The sequence below is a fragment of the Pongo abelii genome, chromosome 17, assembly GCF_028885655.2.
Source record: "Pongo abelii isolate AG06213 chromosome 17, NHGRI_mPonAbe1-v2.0_pri, whole genome shotgun sequence".
NCBI classification, from domain to species: Eukaryota; Metazoa; Chordata; class Mammalia; order Primates; family Hominidae; genus Pongo; species Pongo abelii.
Window position 1 is genome coordinate 42,192,960 of NC_072002.2, and position 23,251 is coordinate 42,216,210.

The following is a 23,251-nucleotide window of genomic DNA, read 5'->3' on the forward strand; positions in this document are numbered from 1 at the left end:
AGGTCCAAAATGATTCTCTCTGCTGCACACCGTACATGGTTGCCATGCTACGCGTTTCAATGGTGAATAGTGCAAGAACAAATACATACTTTTTGTACTGTTGTTCTCCAGTACTTGGGATTTTTGCAACATTCAAAGCAGCTCAAGTAGAAAAGAAAAAGTTCAAACCAGTCACCAGATCCAAAATTAGCATTTTATTCAGAACGCTGGGGTCAGAGGTGTATCATTTATATTCTGGTACACAATACAGAGGCAAAGCTGTTGTCAGACGTCTCTCCAGTTTAAAAGCTTTTTTTTTTTTCCATTTTTTTTTAAAAAACACACACTTAGTAGTGCCACCAGTGTCAGGCCACCCCTTCCTTTTCTTTCTTTCTTTTTTTTTTTTTTTGGTACAAATTATGTAAAACATTTGTGCTAAGAACTTTTCTCCCTCCCCAAACCAAAAAGAAAATAAAAAATAAAAAAATTAAAAAAATTAAAAATTGAGTATTCTAACTACAGCTCAACAATTGAATCAAATGTCACTTTGTTTTGTAAATACTTTATCCATAACGAAAGATATAAACATGCAAAAAACCTGAATCCATAGTCCAAATAATACATACACATGTTCTGAAGTTTCTGCACTTCTCCATAGACTATGCCAATAAAACATTATGTACACATACTATTTTTACAGTGAAGTGGAAAAATACAGAAATAAAAAAGTGTACATGGATTAAGACCAAAATGTGTCTAACATTCTAGTTTATGAAAAAATTCAATTTTGCTACAAATTGGTGATATGAAAACTCCCTTTATTTGCAACCAGCTGAGTAAGTTTTAAGATTTTAGTGAAAAAAAAAAAAAAAAAAACTAAAGTCTAAAACTAGAAGTAATGTACATTTTCCAATCTCATGGTCTCATCCCCCAAGATAATAAAATCGCTCCATGAGTTTTTTTGTTTGTTTAATTTTGTATTTTAATAAAAGCAAATGCAGTGTAACAAAAGCATGTTGAAGCATATCATGGTTTAACTTACTGCTCCCACCACAAAATATTTTGTCTTTCACTTATCGTTTCAGAAATCAGTACCATTAAAGCCTTAAACAGAAAACTAATTCCAATCTGAAAAAGGTACAAAAAGGCACATAAAATCCCAGTGCTTCTGTACTGTAAAATTCAAGTGTAACTGAGCTCAGTGTTTTTCCAAACAGTATGGATCACTGATATTCCCTCTGAGCCCAAATTGGTTTGCAGCCTATGCCAAAGCCTCCAGCAAGCACTGTGCTAGTAGACTACAAAGTTAAAGCCTAGCTTCTGTATGCTTTTTGGGAATATCAGTTGAAATTGTTTGTACTTGTCCAAAAACCAAGTTCACCCTGAAGTTCAGTCATCACCTCCACCATACATGTCAGCAAGTTTCTTGAACCGTGGCCCCCAGTCGTTCAGGTAATCATAGTCCTGCTCACCACCACTACTTGAGGAATTAAGGGAGCTCAAGGACCCAGCAGTGGAGCCACTGCCTTCATAGTCAAACACTAACAGGGAGTCATATGGTGGAGCTGTGGGGTCATTGTCAGCCGCTTTAAGGCCCTGCAATTTGGAAACACAAAGAATGAAAGCATTAAGAGAGGGTTACAATTTACAAAACCACAAGCAGATCCTAATGAATTCATGGGATCAAACAAACACTTCTTTGTAAATTTCCATTTACAGACCACATTTTCAACACATGGAAAAGGGGGATATAACCATTTGAAAGTTGGACAAAAATTAACTTATATCTTTCCTGTGCAAAGAAACAGCCCTAAGCAGTCAAGCTCAGGGAAGCCAAGACTTATGAAGGGAGGGAGTTAACTGGGTAATAAGTTGGACAGGTGGCAGAAGTGAATGGCCCTGCTTGAGGCAGAGAAGAAAGGATCTTAAATAACATAATATATAGAGCAGCATTGCTAGATTAAGTTAAAAAAAGCACCTCACTGAAATACAAGAGACATACAAATGAGTACCACGTGGTCCATGTCCCTCCACAGGCTTACAGTCTAGCATAACAGGTATTACTACTGTGTGAAGCAAATGACAAGTGACAAAACTGTGAAGTCAAAGCAAAAGCCATCGGGTTGTGGGGGAAAACAATTCACATCAGCATTAAGAGCTAGGAGTTCAAAGAGAAAGTAGCATTGTATTTGACCTAATTTTGGAAGGACATCAAAGGAAGACTGAAGACAGGTCAGATGTGATTACTACATAAAGGGAGATACTCAGAAAATCATTCATGTGACTAACATAGCATAAAATGTGGAATTAATTGATTAATTGTAAACTGGTATTTTAAAAAATAGGGTAACTTCTAACTTCCAAAAAATCCTAGAAATGTCATAATCCAATATCTGTACATGGTATAAATATTGAAAAGAGGAGGACTCCTGTCAATCTAAAATAACATGCGTATCTGGTTCTTATAAAGAATTTTAAGAAAAAAGAAACAAGGAAATAACTACTATCTATATTTGTAACTTTTGTAAGCAGATGCTTTTTAATATACAATTAGAGTCTCTATGCTCTGCAAAACTTCTAAGGATTTAGTATTAGGTCCTTTGGTATATTTTCTAATTTTTTTCCCAATTCCATTCTAGTACTCCTAGATATACTAACATTACTAACATTAGTCTCCAAACAATTGTTTGCTTTTTCCACACTCTACTTGTCAAATGCTAGTTGGCTTATATGGCCTCACCTATCTAAGACTTGTCACAGACAGTCGTACTTGAGAGATCAAGCCTGCCAATACACATGCATTTTATGAGCGCATACATGGGTTTTTATGAGCAGGTGTTCATCTATCCTTTCAAGGTTACAAAGGAGAAACAGGGAAGAAGAGCAAAAAAATTAAGGTCAGAATCAGTATGGTGTAGTGGTTAAGAGATCAGACTGTGAGATGACACCTTAGCTCTCCCCAGTGCTAGCTGTGGGACCTCCGCATAACCTCATCTACAACTGTAATCATAATAATAAGACTATTATAAAGACAAAATGCAATAAAGGGACCCGAGGGCTCACCACAGTGACTGGCATATGTAGAGCTCAATGAATATTAGTTAGTATTTTTAAAAAATTTAAGCTTTGAGAAAAATGTCCTGCCTTGGGATTTGAAAAAATAAGAAACAGTGAAGATATATTTTAAGAAACAAAATGGCAGCTGTTTGACTCACGTCAAAAATCAGAGAAAAAAGTACACATGACCAGTTTTCTCATCTCCAGGTACCTCTTTACTAACAATCTTAACCATGAAATTTAGCAGTACTTTACTATTTTTCCTCATGTCATTTTATAGTGTTTATACTCCAGAAAAGCCTGTGTAAAATAAAATAAAGCAGGTTTCAGCAAAATACTTTGATATATACAACATAAATAATTTTAGATAGGATTTTATCTTATTTTTAGACTAAGCTACAAGGCAATTCTGCTAAGACTGAGAACCACAACCTACAATTTCTCAAAACTTGTAACTCCCTTCTGTGGTAGATTGTGTTACTGCCCTCAGTGATTCACTGCCCGTTTTCTGAAGGCAGAACACACACCCACACTCCCATAGTGCCTCTCTGGGGTCAAGGTTTACTTTCCCAACTACACTATAAGGCTTGGCTGTCTGACTGGCTTTGGCCAATGCAATGTAAGTAGCTGTGAAAAGTAGCCGCTTCAAGAACTCTATCTAATGTGTTTCCACCCTTCCACTAATCCTCCTTTCCCCCTCTGCCAGGAGAATGGCCTGCTCCAGATGGGAAGTTTATCTGCCTGGATCCTGAAATGAAGAAGACATATGGATCAGGAACTGAGTCACTGACAGACTACAGCTGACTTACACCTTAAGTAAGAAGTAAACCTTCATTATTATAAGCAGCAATATTTTGGAGTGGTCAGTGATTGGTACCTTAGCTAACAAAAGCCAAAGAATGCACCTTCATTCATTTTGTTTGTGTTTATTCATTCGATTCAAGATGTTATTTGTTGATTATCTATTAATATTATTGCAATGTATTCTGCTAACTGGTAGAGACACAGCTACTAATGAGCTAGATCCAATGGCTGCCCTCGTGGAGTTGATATTCACATATTAGCCTACACTCCTCTTCCCTACAAAATCTAGCAACCGCAAATTTAAGCAATAGGGGATTCCCTTAGTTCAGCATTGTCTGACTTGGGGTCATACAAGTAGGCCCAAGAAGGATCTGAAGAAAAAACAAGAAAAATCAGGGAAATTCCTGATAAGGAAAATGGGTCCCTGAAAACAAATATTAAATTTTCATTATGACAACTGCTTTATAATACAGACAACACAGACAATGGCTAAGATCACTTTGTTCAGGTCATCTGCTTTACCACAATTTAATTATTAAGCGAAAATACACACAGAGCCCTGGCCCAATCCTTATGATGTCAACACCAAACTGGAAATATGCAGAGGTTAAGACTCAAATTAGGGATAGCATTAGGAGAAATACCTAATGTAGATGAGGGGTTGATGGATGCAGCAAAACACCATGGCACGTGTATACCTACGTAATAAACCTGCACATTCTGCACATGTATCTCAGAACTTAAAGTATAATAGTAAAAAAAAAAAAAGAAAAGAGAATGACAAGTTAAAAAAAAAAAAAGATTCAAATTAGCCCTAAAGAGTCAATGGCAAGGCCTCAAGTGTGTCTGGATTTGGAGGAGAAAAAAGGGATGGCCTGTGTTTACTACGTCCAGGGAATAAACACAAGAAGCGGTCTGGTCTTCCCTGGTGTGTTCACGGACCCCAGGACTCTTCATCAAATGACTAAGCCACCTAATTCAATTCCTTAAAATAAATATAATGCTTGTGATAATCAACTCCCATATCCACTATTGAGAGTCTAAAAAATATTATTTTCTTTCTTTATTTTTTAGCTCCTGCATTGGCTTTCTGATCACCCTGGTAGTTTACAAATCTCTGTTTTCTTTATTTCTGTTTTTTTTTTTTTTTTTTTTTTTAAAGAGGTTAAGGCCATAAAATCCATTAGAGAGAGACCACTGTGCTATGCTAGGGCATGGCACATTGCCTTATGTTTTAATAATTACAAAAGGGCAACATCACTGAACTTTTCAAGAGTTCTTAGGCAAGCCAGCTTTCTATGCAGGTTAAGTACTTTAAATCCCTTCCACTTGGATAGCACTGATTTTTATCTGAGAATAAAATATGACTCTTCTGAACGAGGTATTATATAAACTCTTGGTAATATTTTGGTAATTCTAAAAAGATCGCACTGAAGTCCTAAGAAACTGACAGTAACAGGCACGAAATCTGAGTGAATGTACAGAAGAAATCCAGTGGGCAACAGAACCTTCTGGTTCTCCCTTATGGGATTCCTTTATTCTTGGATGTGAGCATTATTTCACAGGATGTACTGTTACCAAATTTACAAACTAACCGCCTGTGTTTCTCTAGGTTTGACTAAATTTAGCAAAGTATCCTCTTGTTCCACCTTTCCTGGAGAGGTAGATCTTGAATTCTGGATAAAGCTGAACTATTTTCTAAAGACTGAGGCTTCTCTGCAGAGCGAGAGAGCTTGGCTCTGGCTGAATTCTTGCTGAGCTTGTATTTATAGACTTCTGATCCCAGGCTTTATGGGCGGAGACATGCTTTTATGAGGATAAAAACCCACACCATCTAGTGAGAAACACATGAGGGATGTAAAAGAAAAGAGGTCTTACTGTTTCCTTTACATTCTGTCTTCTACAGTCCGAGTGCCACTGCTTTAGTGCAGGTCATCATTATATCCTGCCTGGACAAGAGAAAAAGCCTGCCTAACTGGTCTTCACCTGTCTCCAGCACTATTCCAGCTTCTTTCCTACAAATTATTGGTTTCTCTCTCAAACGTTATTTGATATCACTCCCGCAGGTAAGACCTCTGACTGCTCTCTATTACTCCTTTCAAATGAAAGAGTTCCCCCGGCAATGGGAAAAATGATTAATTGGTGCATGAACACTTTACAACAATTATTTAAGAAAATTAACTTAAAAATTGATAAACAGTTTAAGAAAATAACAGAAGTACACAGAGAGGGAAAAAACTGGAAGGTGTTAACTCAAATGCCTGCTGTTGGGTAACCTACAGCATACAGTAGAACTCTTTAGAAGCATTCAGTGAACTAAGACTGTTTACCCACCTTTTCTGTTTCAGCTATTCTCAGCTCCAGCAACCACAACTGAATTATGCACCCCCAAAGGGAATCCCCCCAAACCCCAAAGCATCATGTTCTTGTGCACTTCTATGTTGTTTATTCATTTTTTTGGAATTATACTTCTTATATTTTTTATCTGATTAATATCCATCCATCCATCCATCCATCCATCCATCCATCCATCCATCCATCCAAAAGCTCATTAAAAATATCACTTCTACTGCACAGATCTTTTTTCCCCAACCATGACTAGGAGTCATTCCTGTGGTCTCTCTGGTCCCTTCTACTTTTTTATTTTTTATTTTTAGAGACAGGGTCTCACTCTGTACTCCAGACTGTAGTGCAGTGGCACAATCATGGCTCACTGCAGCCTTGACCTTCCTGGGTTCAGGTGATCTTCCCACCTCAGCCTCCTGAGTAGCTAGGACTACAGACGCATGCCACCATGCTCGGCTAATTTTTGTATTTTTTGTAGAGAGGGTTTTTTGTTGGGTTGCAGAAGTGGGTCTCAAACTCCTAGGCTCAAGCGATCTGCCTGCCTCAGCCTCCCAAAGTGCTGGGATTACAGGTGTGAGCTACTGTGCCCGGCCTCATCTACTTTTATCATCTTGTTTGGATGACACTAGATTGTGATATCCCTTTCAACAGAGGCTGTTTTGTATTCACATCTCGCTGTCCAACACACTGCCTGACATTCAACAGGTATTCTATAAGGTAACTATGCATTGTTGTCCTGGGTGTAGTTTTTCCTGGTCATAAATATGAACACACTGCCTGACATTCAACAGGTATTCTATGAGGTAACTATGCATTGTTGTCCTGGGCGTAGTTTTTCCTGGTCATAAATATGAAGCATCCTCTTCATATTTATATCCACTCCTTTCAGAAACTGCTAGAATCTAGATTTAAGACATATGTGGATATAAAAGTACACCATGCTTACATTACAGTAGAACTGAACATATCAAGGCCAACATTACTACCCCTCTTTCTGGGAATTTCATTTTACTTAAAGCAATTTTTGATGCAGAAGGAGTGGATTTTAATTGTTGTCTTACAATTAGAGAACAGCAGAAAATCTTTTACTCCTAAAAGGTAACTTACCTGTAATAGTTACTAATATGACACCAATAATAAGAGATTTTTACTATGTGACAAGCACTATATGAAGCACATTACAAAGATAATCTCGTTTAGTTCTCACACAATCTTAAAAGGAGGTTCTATTACTATTCCCATTTTACAAATAAGAAAACTGAAAAGGTTAAAGGCAAGGATCTTGACCTTGTGCAAGGTAACAGAGCTGTTAGGTGGGATGGCTAGATTTGAATTTACACAAATGCCCAACTTCTATAAGACCAGAATGAGATATTTTTAAAAAGAGAAATTAAATTTAATTAATAGGAGAAAAAGACAAGCATTTTAAACTTTAGTAGTTTCAAGCAAGTTGTAAGAAGCTTCCATAAGTTTTAAACAATATTAATGAAAAGGTGGTCTTTTAACAGAATTATTCACTTGCTTTTTATACTTTTGAGTAGAGAAATATACTTCATATACTATTTAATACATATATACACACATAATAAAAATCTTTTTATATATGTATATATGTGTATATGTGATATATGTGTATATGTGCGTGTGCGCACACACAATGATATGGTTTGACTGTGTCCCCACCCAAATCTCATCTTGAATTGTAGTTCCATAGTTTCCATAATCCCCACATGTGTGAGAGGGACCCGGTGGGAGGTAATTGAATCACGGGGGCGGTTACCCCCATGCTGCCACTCTCATGATAGTGCGTTCTCATGAGATCTGATGGTTTTATAAGGGGCTTTTCTCCCTTTGCTCAGTACTTCTCTCTCCTGCTGCCATGTGAAGAAGAATGTGTTTGCCTTCCCTTCTGGCAAGATTGTAAGTTTCCTGAGGCCCTGTGGAAATGTGAGTCGATTAAACCTCTTTCCTTTGTAAATTACTCAGGCTTGGCAGTTTTTCATAGCAGCGTGAAAACAGAAAAATATACATATATATATATAAAGAAGTTTATTTCTTTTTACAAAGAAATATACAGGATTAGTATTAGTAAAATTATTGGAGGTATATTAGTATCTAACTGTTGGGCTGAGATTAAATGAATTTGTTTGAACTTTTCACTCTGAAGGTCATGTTTAAAAATTCAAAACAGAATGAAATTCTGCAGTTGAAATTCAAAAATGTGTGACTTATTTTACTCTGCCTACCAGACTGGAAATAAGTTATCATTTTTGAGATTTCAAGGCAACATTCATTCCTTATTTAAATAAACAAACTAGAAAATGTTCTCATGAGCTTTCTTATTCCTTACATCTATAAAAGCACTCCAATTATAATCATCACTATATTATTCTTCCTTTGGAACATTTGGTGCTCTGCTAAATCAAATAAGACCTGCAGATAAATAAATTTGTGTGCCTTTTAAATATTTTTATAAAATGTGCTTGAGTTCTTTCTAGGTGCTTTCAACTGTTTTAAAACTCTAAAAGTATTCATTTTTGTCTGTCCAGTACATGAAGACACTGAACAAGTCTTAACAGTTATCTTGGATGAAAAAGTCTAGATGGTATTTTGGAGAGTTATTACTGGCTTAGGCCTTCTGACTTACATCAGACTTTCATCTCCCTTAAAAGTCCCACAGAACTGACCATCATCTCCTTAAAACTGTTTTGATTGTTTTCTATTATACCTTACCTCCTTAGATTTTCTGTCTCCAACTCTAGGGGCATTTCTAGGTGAATATATTTGGTTCCTCCTCTCCTCCACATTTCTCTATCTTGTAATTATATCTGAATTCATGGATTTAGGCCAGGTGTTGTGGCTCACACCTGTAATCCCAGCACTTTGGGAGGTTGAGGATGGAGGATGGCTTGACCCCAGGAGGTTGAGGCTGCAGTTCGTTATGATTGTGCCACTGCACTCCAGCCTGGGCAACAGAGAGAGACCCTGTTTCTTAAAACACACACACACACACACACACACTCATGGATTTAGTTGCCATTTTCGGAATTATTTCCAAATTGGATCCTTTCATCCATTCACTTGTTCACCAAATCACTGTGCCCAATACTGGCCCCTCCAGGGAGAAGCCTGTCTCCCCTCCCCTGGAACACAGAAGGGATTGGGGGGAGGCAGGATGGAACCATGGGATCTGTGATCTGAGGGAGGTGAGTTCTGGGTACCATGGGATGCCAGTGGATGGTGTCTAACCCATACTCTGTATGCCTGACCCTTCCTGGGTTGGTAAATACTTAATGAAGTTCACCCAATGCTAGAAAAATGGGGAAGGAATTCTAGACAGGAAGAACATCATGTAGATGGGCACCAGCATGAAATTGTAAGCTGAGATTGTAAATGACAAGTGGAGTTCTCTGTAGATAGCCTGCCAGATGCTGGGTGGTGAGGGCCTTGAGATGAAGTTGGAAAGCCAAGTAAGAACCAGACAAAATTGGCCTCCTATGCCTGGCAAATAAGGCTTCGGATACTGGCACATTTGCATTGCACAAATATCGTGCTAGCAACAAAGTACGGTATACACACAAAGAGAATCGATGTCTATGCTTTTGTCTATATATTACTTGCACAGTTATGTTACACACATAGACATTCAATAGTGATTTGCTGAATGGATGATCTTACGTTGAGCTCAAGATAGTTTCACAATGAGACATTTTTCACATATGCAGATAATCTTCAAATTAGGAAGAGATTGTATTCTAGAAGTCAATTTGCAGTCAGTTGTTTGGAACAAAGTTTTTCATATAAGTAATCACACCTGTTTGTTAACGGTCTCCAGCCATAATAAACTGTGTACCTGAGCACTGTTTAGGAGAAAGAAAATTCCAAATGGAAATTCCTACTATAACTCCTCCTACTGTGGCCGAGAAGGGTTGGGTAAGTGAAACTTATTGACTAGATGCTCTTTTCTATCTACTGAAGAGCTAGTCATTGTTAAAAAAAAGAACAACAAAAAAAAAATCCATGACCATAGACATACACACACACACACAAACACACACTCAAACATAAACTCAGAATTTGAATGTAATCTGACAAGTAGGATGAAAGGCTCTAGACTCAGTGTCCGTTGAATCTCAATCAGATGTGAAGTGGGTGGCGCCCATAGCATCATGCCCTACACATTGGCCAGAGTGCATACTCGAATGGCCTGAAAATGATAAAAATCTAAGAGCTAGGTAACATACTAGATGTTTAAGTTATAAAAACATGAACAAGAAATAGCGCTTGTCCTGGAGAGAACTCACATACTGAGTGGGAGAAAGAAATACTGACAGTTACACCCCAGCTGGTGAGGGCTATGACCCGAGGGGCAGCTTGTTATCCATTCCCACAAGCATCAAGGAAGGCCTCACAGAGAAATGCTTTGGCTGAATCCTGAAGGCGAAGTGGCAGTCCTGCAGATGGACAATTAGGTAAGGGCTTTGCCGAAGATGCTTTTGAGGAACTGCAAATAGTTCAGTGGGGCTGCAGCACAGAAAGGGAATGTGGGGAGGTGAGGGGTAGAAGAAGGCAGGACTCAGATGAGGAATAGCCTTATAAATAAACCTTACTGTTTGTTTGATCTTTAGCACTGAGAAAAGAAGAGTATCAGGGATGGAATGAAATCCCACAGAACACTGGTACTTCAGGGACAGGCAGAAATATTTAGTAAGGATTTGTTAAATTATACTTAAGCTAGAATTCTGGCTTCAAAAAAGTATGGTTCCAGCTGGGCACAGTGGCTCATGCCTGTAATCCCAGCACATTGGGAGTCTGAGGCAGGAGGATCATTTGAGCCCAAGAGTTCAAGACTAGCCTGGGAAACAGGCTGGTGAGACTCTGTCTCTATAAAAATAAAAATTAAAAAAAAATTTTAAAGTCCAGTTCCTAAACCTACAGTCAAAAGATTCACTATATCTTGAATTGACAACCATCAGAATAACTCAACAATTTCTTATGATGACAAACACAAAATTAGAAATAAAATCATTAAGCACTCTTACATTTTTCTAAAAGATCTAGGCATATATGTATAAATTTCTGCAAATTCTCCTAACTGGATCTATATATAACTAAGAGCTGGCAAAGTCAGGACATATTTCTGTGGATAGAGGGAGTTACTGGCATTCTGTTGTTTCTGCTTTCCATGTGTTTTTAAATCATGTCAACTACAAATTAACCTTATTACCTATTTAGCAGAAATGAATACATATGTTCGGAAGGCAGCATATATTTTAGGAATAAACAGCAATGGATAGTTATAGAGACAGGCAACTATTCTAATTTTGTTTTAAAATTTTTTCTACAAGCAATAAGTATATCTAAAAACCTAATGTAAATTATGTTTAATATTATATGAATTTTGAGGAAGCCCAGGATACAAGAGTCTTATCAGCCTATGACTAAAGGCCATATACAACAGATGCATTCCACTTTGTAATGCACTGAGACCTATTCTGATCTTGGAGACACCAATGATATGACCAGAAAACAGGAGTTCTGCCATATATTCACAATCAACATCAATATGTAGTGTTCTCTTACATTCACAATAAAAATTCAAAAGAATTACAGTAAGACTACAGACATGATCAGAAGAAGCAGCATAAATCATTGAACTTCAAAACTTAAATGTATCAGAACTCTTGGTCAGTAATAAAAGAATGTCATAATAATTTTGACAGTGAAAATCATATCTGTTATATGCAACAGAGAAATAGCTTCCTTTTACAGAAGCTCTTAAAACTCCTCAACTAGACAAGTATTTAAATCACTTATATAATATTTAATTTAGCTCTTCCAACTAATCTCTTTTGATGGAGTTGTTGGGCAGGCACTGAATTCTCACGATTTGTGGGATTCAGAGGGTACAGTGTGAAGAAAATTAAAGTGAACTACTGCTTCATTTATTAATGCTAATAAATGAAATTAGAATGCACTATAATATTGTTAGTCTATTTATTACTTGTAATCTAGAAAAAAAAATCCTTCTCGGAGACAGAGTGACTAATTCTGATAATATATGATGTATGTCATTTTACAAATGCAGAATCTTAATTGATAGATCTCTTTTTGGTTGATCAAAGCAATTACATTTGTTCTTTGTTAATGAAGCCACATTTGCTTTCACACAAAGATAAACTTCAGAAACACAAGTATGTTTTAGTGAACTATATAGCTGTATTCCAAGCAATTTGTGGCCTACAGAGATCTAACCATTAGCATGAAATGAAAACTCTTATAGAGAAAACGAGCGTCTCTCTGTACCTCATTAATGAAGTCCCCAATGTCTCCAGGGTGTGGGGCTGCAGATCGGACCGGATACTGGGGCTCGGCGTGGATGGGTCTTTCATCCATTCGTCGGATTCCCACAGGCTTGATGGCATCAGGCTCCACAGTGTCAGGCTGCTGCAGCTGGCTCAAGTCATAGTCCTGCAAAAAGACAAAATCAAAAACCGATGGGAGATGGGCACAAAGATAGAAAATTACAACCTCGCTTTTTAAGCACATACTCAGAACACATAGAAATGAGGAAAATTTAACATAATGGAAAAGTTGCCACTATGAGTTTTTCATGTTATGATTAAATATTTCTTTCACACAGCTCTTTCTTCTGTGCTTTTCATTTCTACAGTCTGTGCTCCATCTGCTTTACAATGTTCCTCATCAGTTTCCAATGAAAAACAGCAGTGTGATGAGGTCTCACTATAAAACAACTAAAAAACCGACTAGACAATATAGTTGTACCATACAAGCAAAGGTGCTATCTTCATGTCTTTAATATTTTTTTTAAAACGAGGGTGGTTATTTTTCCTTTTCCCTAAAAGGAAGGCATTAGTTCATGAAGGTTTCAAGCCACCCTTCTTCCCTCCCTCTCTCCCTTCTAAAGTCTAGAGCAGAGGTCAGAAAACTATGATCTCTGGGCCCAGTGTGACCTATGGCCTATTTTTCTCTAAGACTAGCTTTTACATTTTTAAAAAGTTACTTAAAATAAAAACGACAAAGAAAAATGTGCTACAGAGAATATATGTGGCCTACAAAACCTAAATTATTTACTATCTGGCCCTACTGAGGAAAAGTTTGCTGACCTCTGGTTTAGTAGTGCTAGGCCAGAGAGAGGGTGGATTTTCTTCCAATGCTGCCCTGTGGGAATGTCCTGGAAAAACAATCTGTCCGCCTTCAGACAGGCAAAGTACAACTTGTGAAGAAGGATGCTCTGGCCATCGGTTGGGCCCTCAGAACTATTTTTAGCTCAGGCATCAGACTGCTGGACAGGAATGTATAAAGAAACAGACTACAATGAGGAAATAATCCACATTTGAGGTTTGGGCAAATACTTGGTAGTATTCAAACCTCTGAATTCTGGTGATATAAAATGTCATATCCCCAGCTTACCCAACATTCTCCCAATTCCAAACTGACATTTGCAGAAAGCATAGATGTAGTTATACTTTTCTTAGTTTAGGCTTCATCTCTCTGTCTGAAACTAGCTTTTAAAACCTTTTGCAGTTATCTCTAGAGTGATTTTGATTTATTCGACAGCTGAACATTTACCATGTTTTGGCAATAGTCTAGGTGTCTTATATATGTTCACTCATTTGATCCTCTTAGTACATGTGATACTAAGTTTTATTATCCCCACTTAAGAGATGAGAAAACTGAGTTTCAAATAACCCAAGAAAGTCCCATATGGCCCCAGATCTATTAAGAAAAGGATTCTGACTCCAGTGTATTAGATTCCAAAGCCTGGCTCTCTTCACAATCATCTATGAGTAAATCAAGACTGAGTTACAAGGTTGGAACTAGTTTAAAGGTAAGGAACTAGATAAACGAGCTTGGAGGGACAGGAATGTGAGGAATGCTTAAAATAACAAGGAGACAAAGGGAAGGAAAAGGTCAGTAACCTTCATACTCACTGTGGGCCAGGCACTATACCAGGCTCTTGATAAGTGTTTTCTCACTATCAGTACTGTCTAACAAACCCATGAAAAATGTTTTACCATCATCTTTTTAGATGAAGAAACGGGTTGAGTAACTTGCCCAAGGTCACACAGCTAGTATATGACTGAAATGAGAATCAAAACTATGAGTGTCTGACTTCATAGCACCTGATTTAAAATTTATCTCTATGCTAATTGAGATACTCTGATCCTGGCAACACTCTCCCTGAATATTTCCTTATCAAGAACTTCAGCTGCCAGGTGAAGGCACTCACATACCCTGATGAAAAAGCTCCTCCTCTTAGGTGTGTGCAATGTGATGTGGAAAGCGAGGTAGGTATAGAGACTTCAAACCCGCCAGAGTGGGATGTACATTTGGTGTATCACAAACTATAAAATGTTCAGGGGGAAACCAGCTTTAGCTCTGAAACATCTATGGGCTGGCAACAAAGTGCCATTTTGGGAGAGTGCACAGCAGGAGCAAAGGCATCAGAATGCTGCTTTCTCTTGTCAAGATGGAGTATTTCAAATCATCCATATAAAACTTGAGAAAAAACACCTTGATCTTGCACAAATGTGCTCCATTTTCAATTTTATAGAATCTGAGTTATTTACAGAATATCTCAGAAAAGGCCCTCAATGATGTAACAGATGTGAAAGCCCTTGAAATGTTAAAATGCTATACACGACAAAAAAAGGGATTTATTCCCCAGCACTTTGGGAGGCCAAGGCGGGTGGATAATAAGGTCAGGAGTTCAAGACCAGTCTGGCCAATATGGTGAAACCCCATCTCTACTAAAAAATACAAAAATCAGCTGGATGTGGTGGTGGGTGCCTGTAGTCCCAGATACTTGGGAGGCTGAGGCAGGAGAATCGCTTGAACCCAGGAGGCGGAAGTTGCAGTGAGCCAAGATTGCATCACTGTACTCCAGCCCGGGCGACAGAGAGACTCTGTCTAAAAAGAAAAAAAAAAAAACAAAAAAAGATTTATTCAGAGAAATTTGAATGCTTTCACACTAAAAAACATGTTTTTTCCAGGCCATGTTTAATTGTATAACTACCAAGCACAGTAGAGTGGGGTGAACTGTGAATAAGTGTGCATTCTTATTCAATTACCAAAGCTGTCCCTAAAATGGGGGAAAATAGATGGCAAGTATATTGATGACAGTGAATAAATGTTTTTACCCTAAGCGTGAAGAATGTTTTATTAGAAGTCTAAATTACACACAAAAAGGCAATTGAATCTTATGTTTAAGCACTGTCTTTTACCTGGCGATATATTCTTTGATAGTCCTGGATATATTACATAGCTCAGGGTGACAAATATAAGAATATACAGGAATTTCTTTCATATAACTGGAGATAAAAGAGGCATGTGGGCTTTGCTCATGCTACTCCCTATCTGGGAAGAGCCATTCTACTCTGACTTCTTCTATAACTCCAACTGTATCCAGAGGCTGCAAATAAAATTGCATTTTGATTGGCTAGCAGACTTTTAAATATATTCAAATAGGTCACCAACATTTAGACAGGTGTACCTCACCTGAGAATAACAAGATCTGGCAAAAGAGATCTTACATTCTGACAACAATTTGCTACAGCTGAGAGCAGTTGTCCCCTCTGGACAAGGAAAGGATAGCCTCCTAACCTGCTTCATTCATGAATGTGTATATAACATACTTACATAATAATAGCAAATAATTTACAGTTCTTTATCTTTCTTTTGATAGCTTTTTCCTACTATCTTAAGAACCAGAGAGCAGGAAGAGTCTTAAAACTTCGGTGGTCTTGCTCAGACCTTTGGACCATCAATGTGTCAGGCTCATAGAAAGTTCCCACTAAAAAAAAAGTGTTGAATATAATCTCAGTGATGATACTTATGCCAGATATCAAAGGAGCAGCTAATTCAAGAAATGTGACTTGGATCACATTATACACTATAGTAATAATTTATGATGAGAAGGGAGAGAAAGACCTCCTGGTCCCATTGCTGAGAATCATTGCCATGGTGAATCACCCCATAATGATCCTCCATAGTGATGGCGTCCAAAAAGAGGCAGAAAATCACCGGTGTACAGGAAGTTAGACACAAGGTTAAAATACACGGCTTAGAGTGTCTCTGTGATGGCTTCTCCTTACCTACTGCAAATATGGGACATAAAAATCTGATGATGGCAGGCAGCGTGTGGAAGTATCCTCCGGTCACAGGGTGGGCTCTTCTGCTGACGTCTATCTGTGTTGTATGGCAAAAGTCCTGACCTGAGCGTCTAATTTTAGACCTTTTGATAAAAAATGCTCCCTAATTATACATCTTTACAATCCCATAATGATGTACATACACACACAAATGACAACATGTAGGATGAGAATTATAAAGAGAATTACAAAGACCAAAAATCTTCTCAACGTCATTGGGTTCATGGCCTTACTCCTGAAGATTATAAACAATCCAAAAAGACATCTTTATTTGGCTCCTAAAACTCAAAGTGTGAGTCTGAAAATTCTCTTATGATTGCTAACCTTTACAATGTTAACTTCCCAAAGAAATTCAATTTTCAAACAAGGACCAAGGAAAATCTCTTTTTTACTTCATTTTAATGTTTGGAATATGCGTTAATCAGCAATCATCATTAAAAGTAGGCGGGGAATTTGGGTTTTGAGAATATTAACACTGCAAGTAACTTAAAATTTTTTTTGGTCTATGATTTAAAATGTCTTAAGGGCGATATAGTTCTGGGGGAGTTAGTAAGAAGTTAGCATGACTTGCAATGATTTATAATTAGTTTGGAAAATGATACAACGAGTTTAACTCAGAGCATTTGGTTATGCTACAATAAAATAAAATGTTGCATCAGTATAAATTGAAATTCTGGAATCCCAGGCAAATATTTCCAAAAACTACATTGCATATAGAATCTACAGAATTATATAGTCAACCCATTTCAGGGAGTAATGCAAACACTCACTCATTTACCAATCCACCAGTATTTATGGAATGCCTACTGGGTGCCAGATGCCATTTTCAGGTCTGAGAGCAAGAAAGCAAGCAAGCAACCTTTATCTGGTGCTCATCATCTGTCAAGAATTACATTAGGTGCTTTCTCATGTGGTATTGCATTAATATAAACAAAAACCCTTCTAAGTGGGTGTTATTGTTCTCACTCTATTGATTACCACAGCTCAGGGAGGTTAATGATTTGACCAAGGTCACAGACTCACTTAAGCATGTCAAAAGATAACACAGAGCCCACCAGGGCAAGCAAAATAAAAAATCAAAAAACTGCATCTTTTTGTCACTTGCCAGTGAAGAAATGCACCAAAGAGTTTACTGAGGGGGAAAACATCTGGGGTTTGAAGTGCTGGAGGGGGGAGTTCGAGATGGTTCCACTAGTCAGTCACTGGGCACTAGCACTCTGCATAGAACAAATGAGTTCTTCGGTCTGTGCACAGTTGGTTAAAATAAGACTAACTGTTGTTTAGGCAGGAAGGAATCCTCATTTAGGTCAAATAAGAGTCTGACACATGGAGGAGAGGGGTGGACACTCAAACTTCACGGGCCTTTATTAGCCTCCGCTGGTTAGAACCAGTGATGAAACACAACAGTTTTGCTATCTCTTAGGCATGGGCTGGTTCAAGTGGAACATTTTCCTTTTATAGTTGCAAAGGCAAATGACTTTAAAATTCCCATATAGATAAGGTAAACATTAAAAATGTTTCAAGACTGAGTGACTGAGAGAAATTAAAATACTCACATGGAAGTAAATGAACAAAATTCTGAAGGAAAAAAAATATCTGGAAAAAAGCTGACTGTGGCACAGGCAAGAAACTTCAGACACAAAAAGAAATGGAAGGTGGGAGAGAAGAACACTACTATCTCACCATCTATAGCTCCTGGCATTAAAATAATTGAATAAAATAGTGATACGGTGTCAACATATTACCATACAACTGCTGACAAGTAAGTCAAATATACCCATGCCAGCTTTATGTAAATTACATTACGACCAGATTTTCTTCCCCAGTGAAATATCGTTATGACGGTAACTATCTTCACAGGCGAAATGATGTGGAAAACTAAGTAGATTCTATGGATTATCAAAGCCCCCCCCAATAAAAGATTTGCTAAAAGCTTTTTCTGGATTGAACCATAAACCTAATACAAATAAAACAACTTGGGGACTTTCAGTATACAGATGAAGGATCTCTGTTCTCTCTCTTCATATACATTTTAATCTTACTGGTAGCCAGTTTTCTACTTCCCACAAGGGAGAGGACTGAGTCCCCACTAAAAGGGAACAGTCATTGTTTCTGCCCCTGTGGCTTACTGTTAATGCTGACGTGTCAGTTTCCTTTAAAATGCTACCTGTTTTCAGAATTATGAATGAGCTATAGGTTCACTCTTTGATGTAAAATTACACTTCTATTTTAGAAACTGTGACTGTTGAAATCCTATCACAACTTATTTCCTGTTGTAAAATTATGGCTCATTCTTTTAGGAAAATGTGGCATATACACACTTCAATTAGACTTGATTCCACAAATTCTTTCATAAGAGGAGTCTCTCTTGGGAAACAGACTCGGTTACTAACATCACAGAGCCTTTACTCTAATGTCTTTTAAAAGGACATATTTTAAAATAATGAAAGTTTGGCCAGGAACGGCGGCTCAGCTTGGCTGGGTGCGGCGGCTCACGCCTGTAATCCCAGCTCTTTGGGAGGCCGAGGCGGGTGGATCACTTGAGGTCAAGAATTGGAGACCAGCCTGGCCAACATGGTGCAACCCTGTCTCTACTAAAAGTACAAAAATTAGTGCCTGTAGTCCCAGCTACTCAGGAGGCTGAGGCAGGAGAATCAATAGAACCTGAGAGGCAGAGGTTGCAGTGAGCCAAGATCGCGCCATTGCACTCCAGCCTGGGCAACAACAGTGAAACTCCGTCTCAACAAAATAATAATAAAAAAATTAAAATAATGAAAATATCTAAAGTTACAAAAAATATGGAAAGTGAAGGTGTAAGCTATGAAGGAAGTACTGCTGGAAGAAACGAGGATGCAGATATGCAGAGGAACAGGGCTTCAGAAAGATGGAGCACTTGAAATATGAAATAATTTCCCATTGTTTTGATGCAATCCAGTTACATTGCTATAAAGAGAAACACATTTCTTAACCCTTCCAAGCCACTGTCTGTCTTGGGAGACAAAAGTATAGCCATCTAAATGCATGTTGGTTCCATGTTTTCACCTCGAGTTCCAATTTCTTCTTGCAAAAAACAAAAAATGTGACCACTTGGATAAAGATCAAAGCCACTCTATCTCAGCATGACCTATTAATTCATCTCAGAGAAAACATAAAAATAGGTAATTTGGTTGAGAATATGGTGGCAGAGCATCAAAATCCTTCCCTAGTTAATGACACATCGTTTTGAGATGTCCTAAAGAATATTCTTTGTTTTAGGATAAATGTACACATAAAGTAAATATTGCAAAGGGAGCCAAGTATTTGATTTTTTAAAATCCTTGATTGAAATCCTGGCTCCATCATATTTTAACTGTGTGACCTTTAGCAGATTACATAAACTTCTCATGCTAACCTTAATAGTATTCAACTTTTAGACAAAAAAGCCAATGAGAATTCCATTGATTAAATACGTCTATAACAATGTTCAACAATCTTTTCCTGTAGGGTCTAGATAGTAAATATTAATATGTTTGGATTTTGGGGCCAGATAGTCCATGTCACAATGTTTCAACTCTGCTGTTGCTGCAGCATAAAAGTAGTCATAGATAATAACAAATGGGCATCAATGGGCATGGTGCATGGCCATGCTCCAGTAAAACTTTATTTATAAAAATAGATGGGAGGCTGAGGCAGAAGTCTATGTGTAGGCTGGGTGCGGTGGCTTACGCCTGTAATCCCAGCACTTTGGGAGGCCGAGGAGGATGGATCATGAGGTCAGGAGTTCGAGACCAGCCTGACCAACATGGTGAAACCCCATCTCTACTAAAAATACAAAAATTAGCTGGGCGTCGTGACACACACCTGTAATCCCAGCTACTCAAGAGGCTGAGGCAGGAGAATTGCTTGAACCTGGGAGGCAGAGGTTGCAGTGAGCCACGATCGCACCACTGCACTCCAGCCTGGGTGACAGAGCGAGACTCCATCTCAAAAAACAACAACAATGACAACAACAACAAAACAAATAGGTAGCTGGTGGATTTGGTAGTTGCTAGAACACTGGCCTGTAGCATTTTTGCATGTTAGCTCTCTTTTTTTTTTTTTGCATAGTACTAATACATACTTGGTATTCAAATCTTTATCATTGTTATTAGTAGAATATCAATAACTTTCCATTTCCCTAAAACGAAATATAGAAAATTTGTAATCAGCCAGGAAGAATAAATATTAAAATGACTATCTAAAATACTGTGTCACTTGCATGAAGTGACAGGAATGACGAAGGAAAAGTCATATGCAAATCATATGCGCAGTGAAAGTATTTAATAACTGGGAGGGGATGGGCACTGACCAGTTCAGAATACATGCTTTTACAGCCTACTAATGTGTACCCTGGCCACGAGTGTTTCGAGAAGCATGCAGAAAGGGAATGACAATGTGCTAACCCAATCAATAGTGAAACTTTCCTTTTGTGAAATCAGAATCTCTCAATAACTAATATATAACAGTGTTTGCAGGTTGGTAAAAATGAATGAATAACTTGGGAATATCATTAACAAAGCATGCTTTAGCCAACAATAAAAGTGTTGAAAAGTGGTCTCCACAGTTATGTCCAGATTCAGCCATCTGTTAAGTTTGCTTATAAGGCAGAATAAATTTATAAAGCAATTATTTCAAGCAATCAAATATACCATAGTTAGATTATACAGCTTCATTCTCCACTTAAAGTCCAATAGTTGGGCTTGATTGCCCACATTAGGTCTGGTTCCTGAGACTGGCAGAAGTCCACAGAGATCCCCTGGCTCAAGAAGAGATTTCTTGACTCAGAAAAGTGGCTGGTTTGTTCTCAAGTGGCTTTCTTGTACCTGTGCCCCATCCTTCTGTCTAGGCATCCTGCCTGGACTTTAGATTTAGCTCCAGACTGTATACTCAGATTTTTTTTTAATAACTTGGCTGCTTAGATTGCTTCTCCAGATTTTAACTTTGTTAATGTCAAAATGGGCCCAATTCTGCAAGCTTAATCAGTTGATTACCCTTATGTCTTCTAAAGTCATATTACCAGTGGTCATCTAATAAGCTGTGGCTATGAGCCTAGCCATACTGGTCCAAGCCAGTAACACCTCCTGCTTGCTACAGACCAGTGAGACTAAATAAAATATCTATCATACGACCTCTATCACAGTACATGAGAGCTTGAACTCTCGAGTCACACAGACCTAGGTTTGAAAACCAGACTAATAGCAGTGTCCGCTTCATGGAGTCATCAGGAACATTATAAAGGACATGCAAACTGAGAGAGTAGCACAATGCCTGACACAGAACAAATATGCAACAATGCTAGCATTTATGAATGCTATCATTATTTCCTGAAGACATCAGAGATCTCTAAGGATGACAGTGAAGTTATCGGGAGTATACTGGTTCAATTAAGCCACAGATAGAGTTGCAAACTAAGTTAGAAATTCAGGAAGAGGGCCCACAGCAGTTCAACTAACATTCTATGAGTGTTGCCAGGTGCCAACTGTCCTAGATACTGTCCTAGATACTGAAATAAAAAATAAGTATGACAAGTCCTTGCCTTACAGAGCTTAAGGTCAGGACCAAGAGTGGACATAAAAGCTCAAAATACAGGTAGACAGGGAATGCTGTGGGGGCACAGAGCAGAGAAACTTGATTCAGCCTGAGACTCTAAGACAAGATGTCTTGAGATGAATCTTGATGGCTAAACAGAATTAGGTGAAGAAATTGACTATGTTAAAAAAGTGTGAGAGTGTGGTACAGGTGTGCAAGTATAGGCAGTTCAAAATGCAAAGTGGAGGGGTAATGAGAAAAGAAACTGAATCGTCAACCCTTGAAGTTCGCAATCCTAAAAGCCAAACCCCAGGTCATAGGAACTGTGGGTTCTTACCCCATCTCAGGCACTTGGACTTGGCGGAAAGTGCTTTCTGTGTCACCAAGACTCTAGGGATCTCATCTACATCAATATTGAAACTAATTTCCACAACTCACGTAAAAAAATCAACTTCATTGAAAAAGTCAGTGGACACTCATGGCAATTATATCTAGGTCTTCTGGGTTCTGAAAACCTAGGCCACTAAGAGGCACTCCTATTATAATTCCCTTTATCATGAAATTGTATGTGATTTCTTACATGTGCCAGTGCTGGATCCTGATCAAGAAGACTTTAGTATCACAGAAAGTACTAGAAGCTTTCTTCAGATAAAGGAAAGCTTCCTTCCCTTGTTTTTGGTGAACCTTACATTCTGTTTCTCATGCCTATACAGTGTTGTATTTCATGAGCTGTGCCTACTGTATCTCCTCTGTGCCAAGGGACCTATTTCCCTGTGACATACCTGGATTGGTCAGAACAGTGCAACCCATTGTGGGTGGGGTAAAAAGAGTTCTCATACAATCTCCAAAAACATTCCTTAAATTCAAGTACCTAACCTGGGTGTGTTAAGACTTCCAGCTGATCACTTAAACCATTTATTTTTCTTTCTAGACACACTGAAGGTTATTTCTCAGGGAATTAGGAGTGGAAGGGATGTGTGCCACTTCTAGGCCTGGCCCATAAAAATCTCCCAAAAACCATCCTCCGTGCCCTGTTGTCATGTAGTGATTGCATGGATTTAAGCCTAGGGTAATCCTAGAAGTCACATGTGAAAGATGAGAGAGCCTTTGGCACTTAGGTCCCTGAATGACTGTGTGGAGAGGAGCAGACCTCCTTTCTGCATCCCAAATGCCCACGACCTGAAACCCAGTTAATGTTAAGAAACCAATAAATACATTTTCAGCTAGACTTAGGTCACTGAAATTTTAGAGTCTGTTACAGCAGCTAGCCTATTTTAACTAATACCTTTGGCTAAATATATTTGTGTGGCTACTTCTCTCTCTCTGTCTCTCTTATTTAAGCA

The 23,251-nt window shown here is 38.2% G+C and overlaps 1 protein-coding gene across 1 annotated transcript in view; it reads right to left on the reverse strand.

The window, feature by feature from the left end:
* Positions 1–291: 291 nt before the first annotated feature.
* CDH2 (cadherin 2) overlaps positions 292–23,251 on the reverse strand; it is a 226,277-nt gene continuing 203,317 nt past the window's right edge. Inside the window, 2 exon segments of the mRNA NM_001132373.1 lie at positions 292–1,575; positions 12,493–12,657. Coding sequence (NP_001125845.1) covers positions 1,369–1,575; positions 12,493–12,657 — 372 coding nt within the window. The 3' untranslated portion in view covers positions 292–1,368.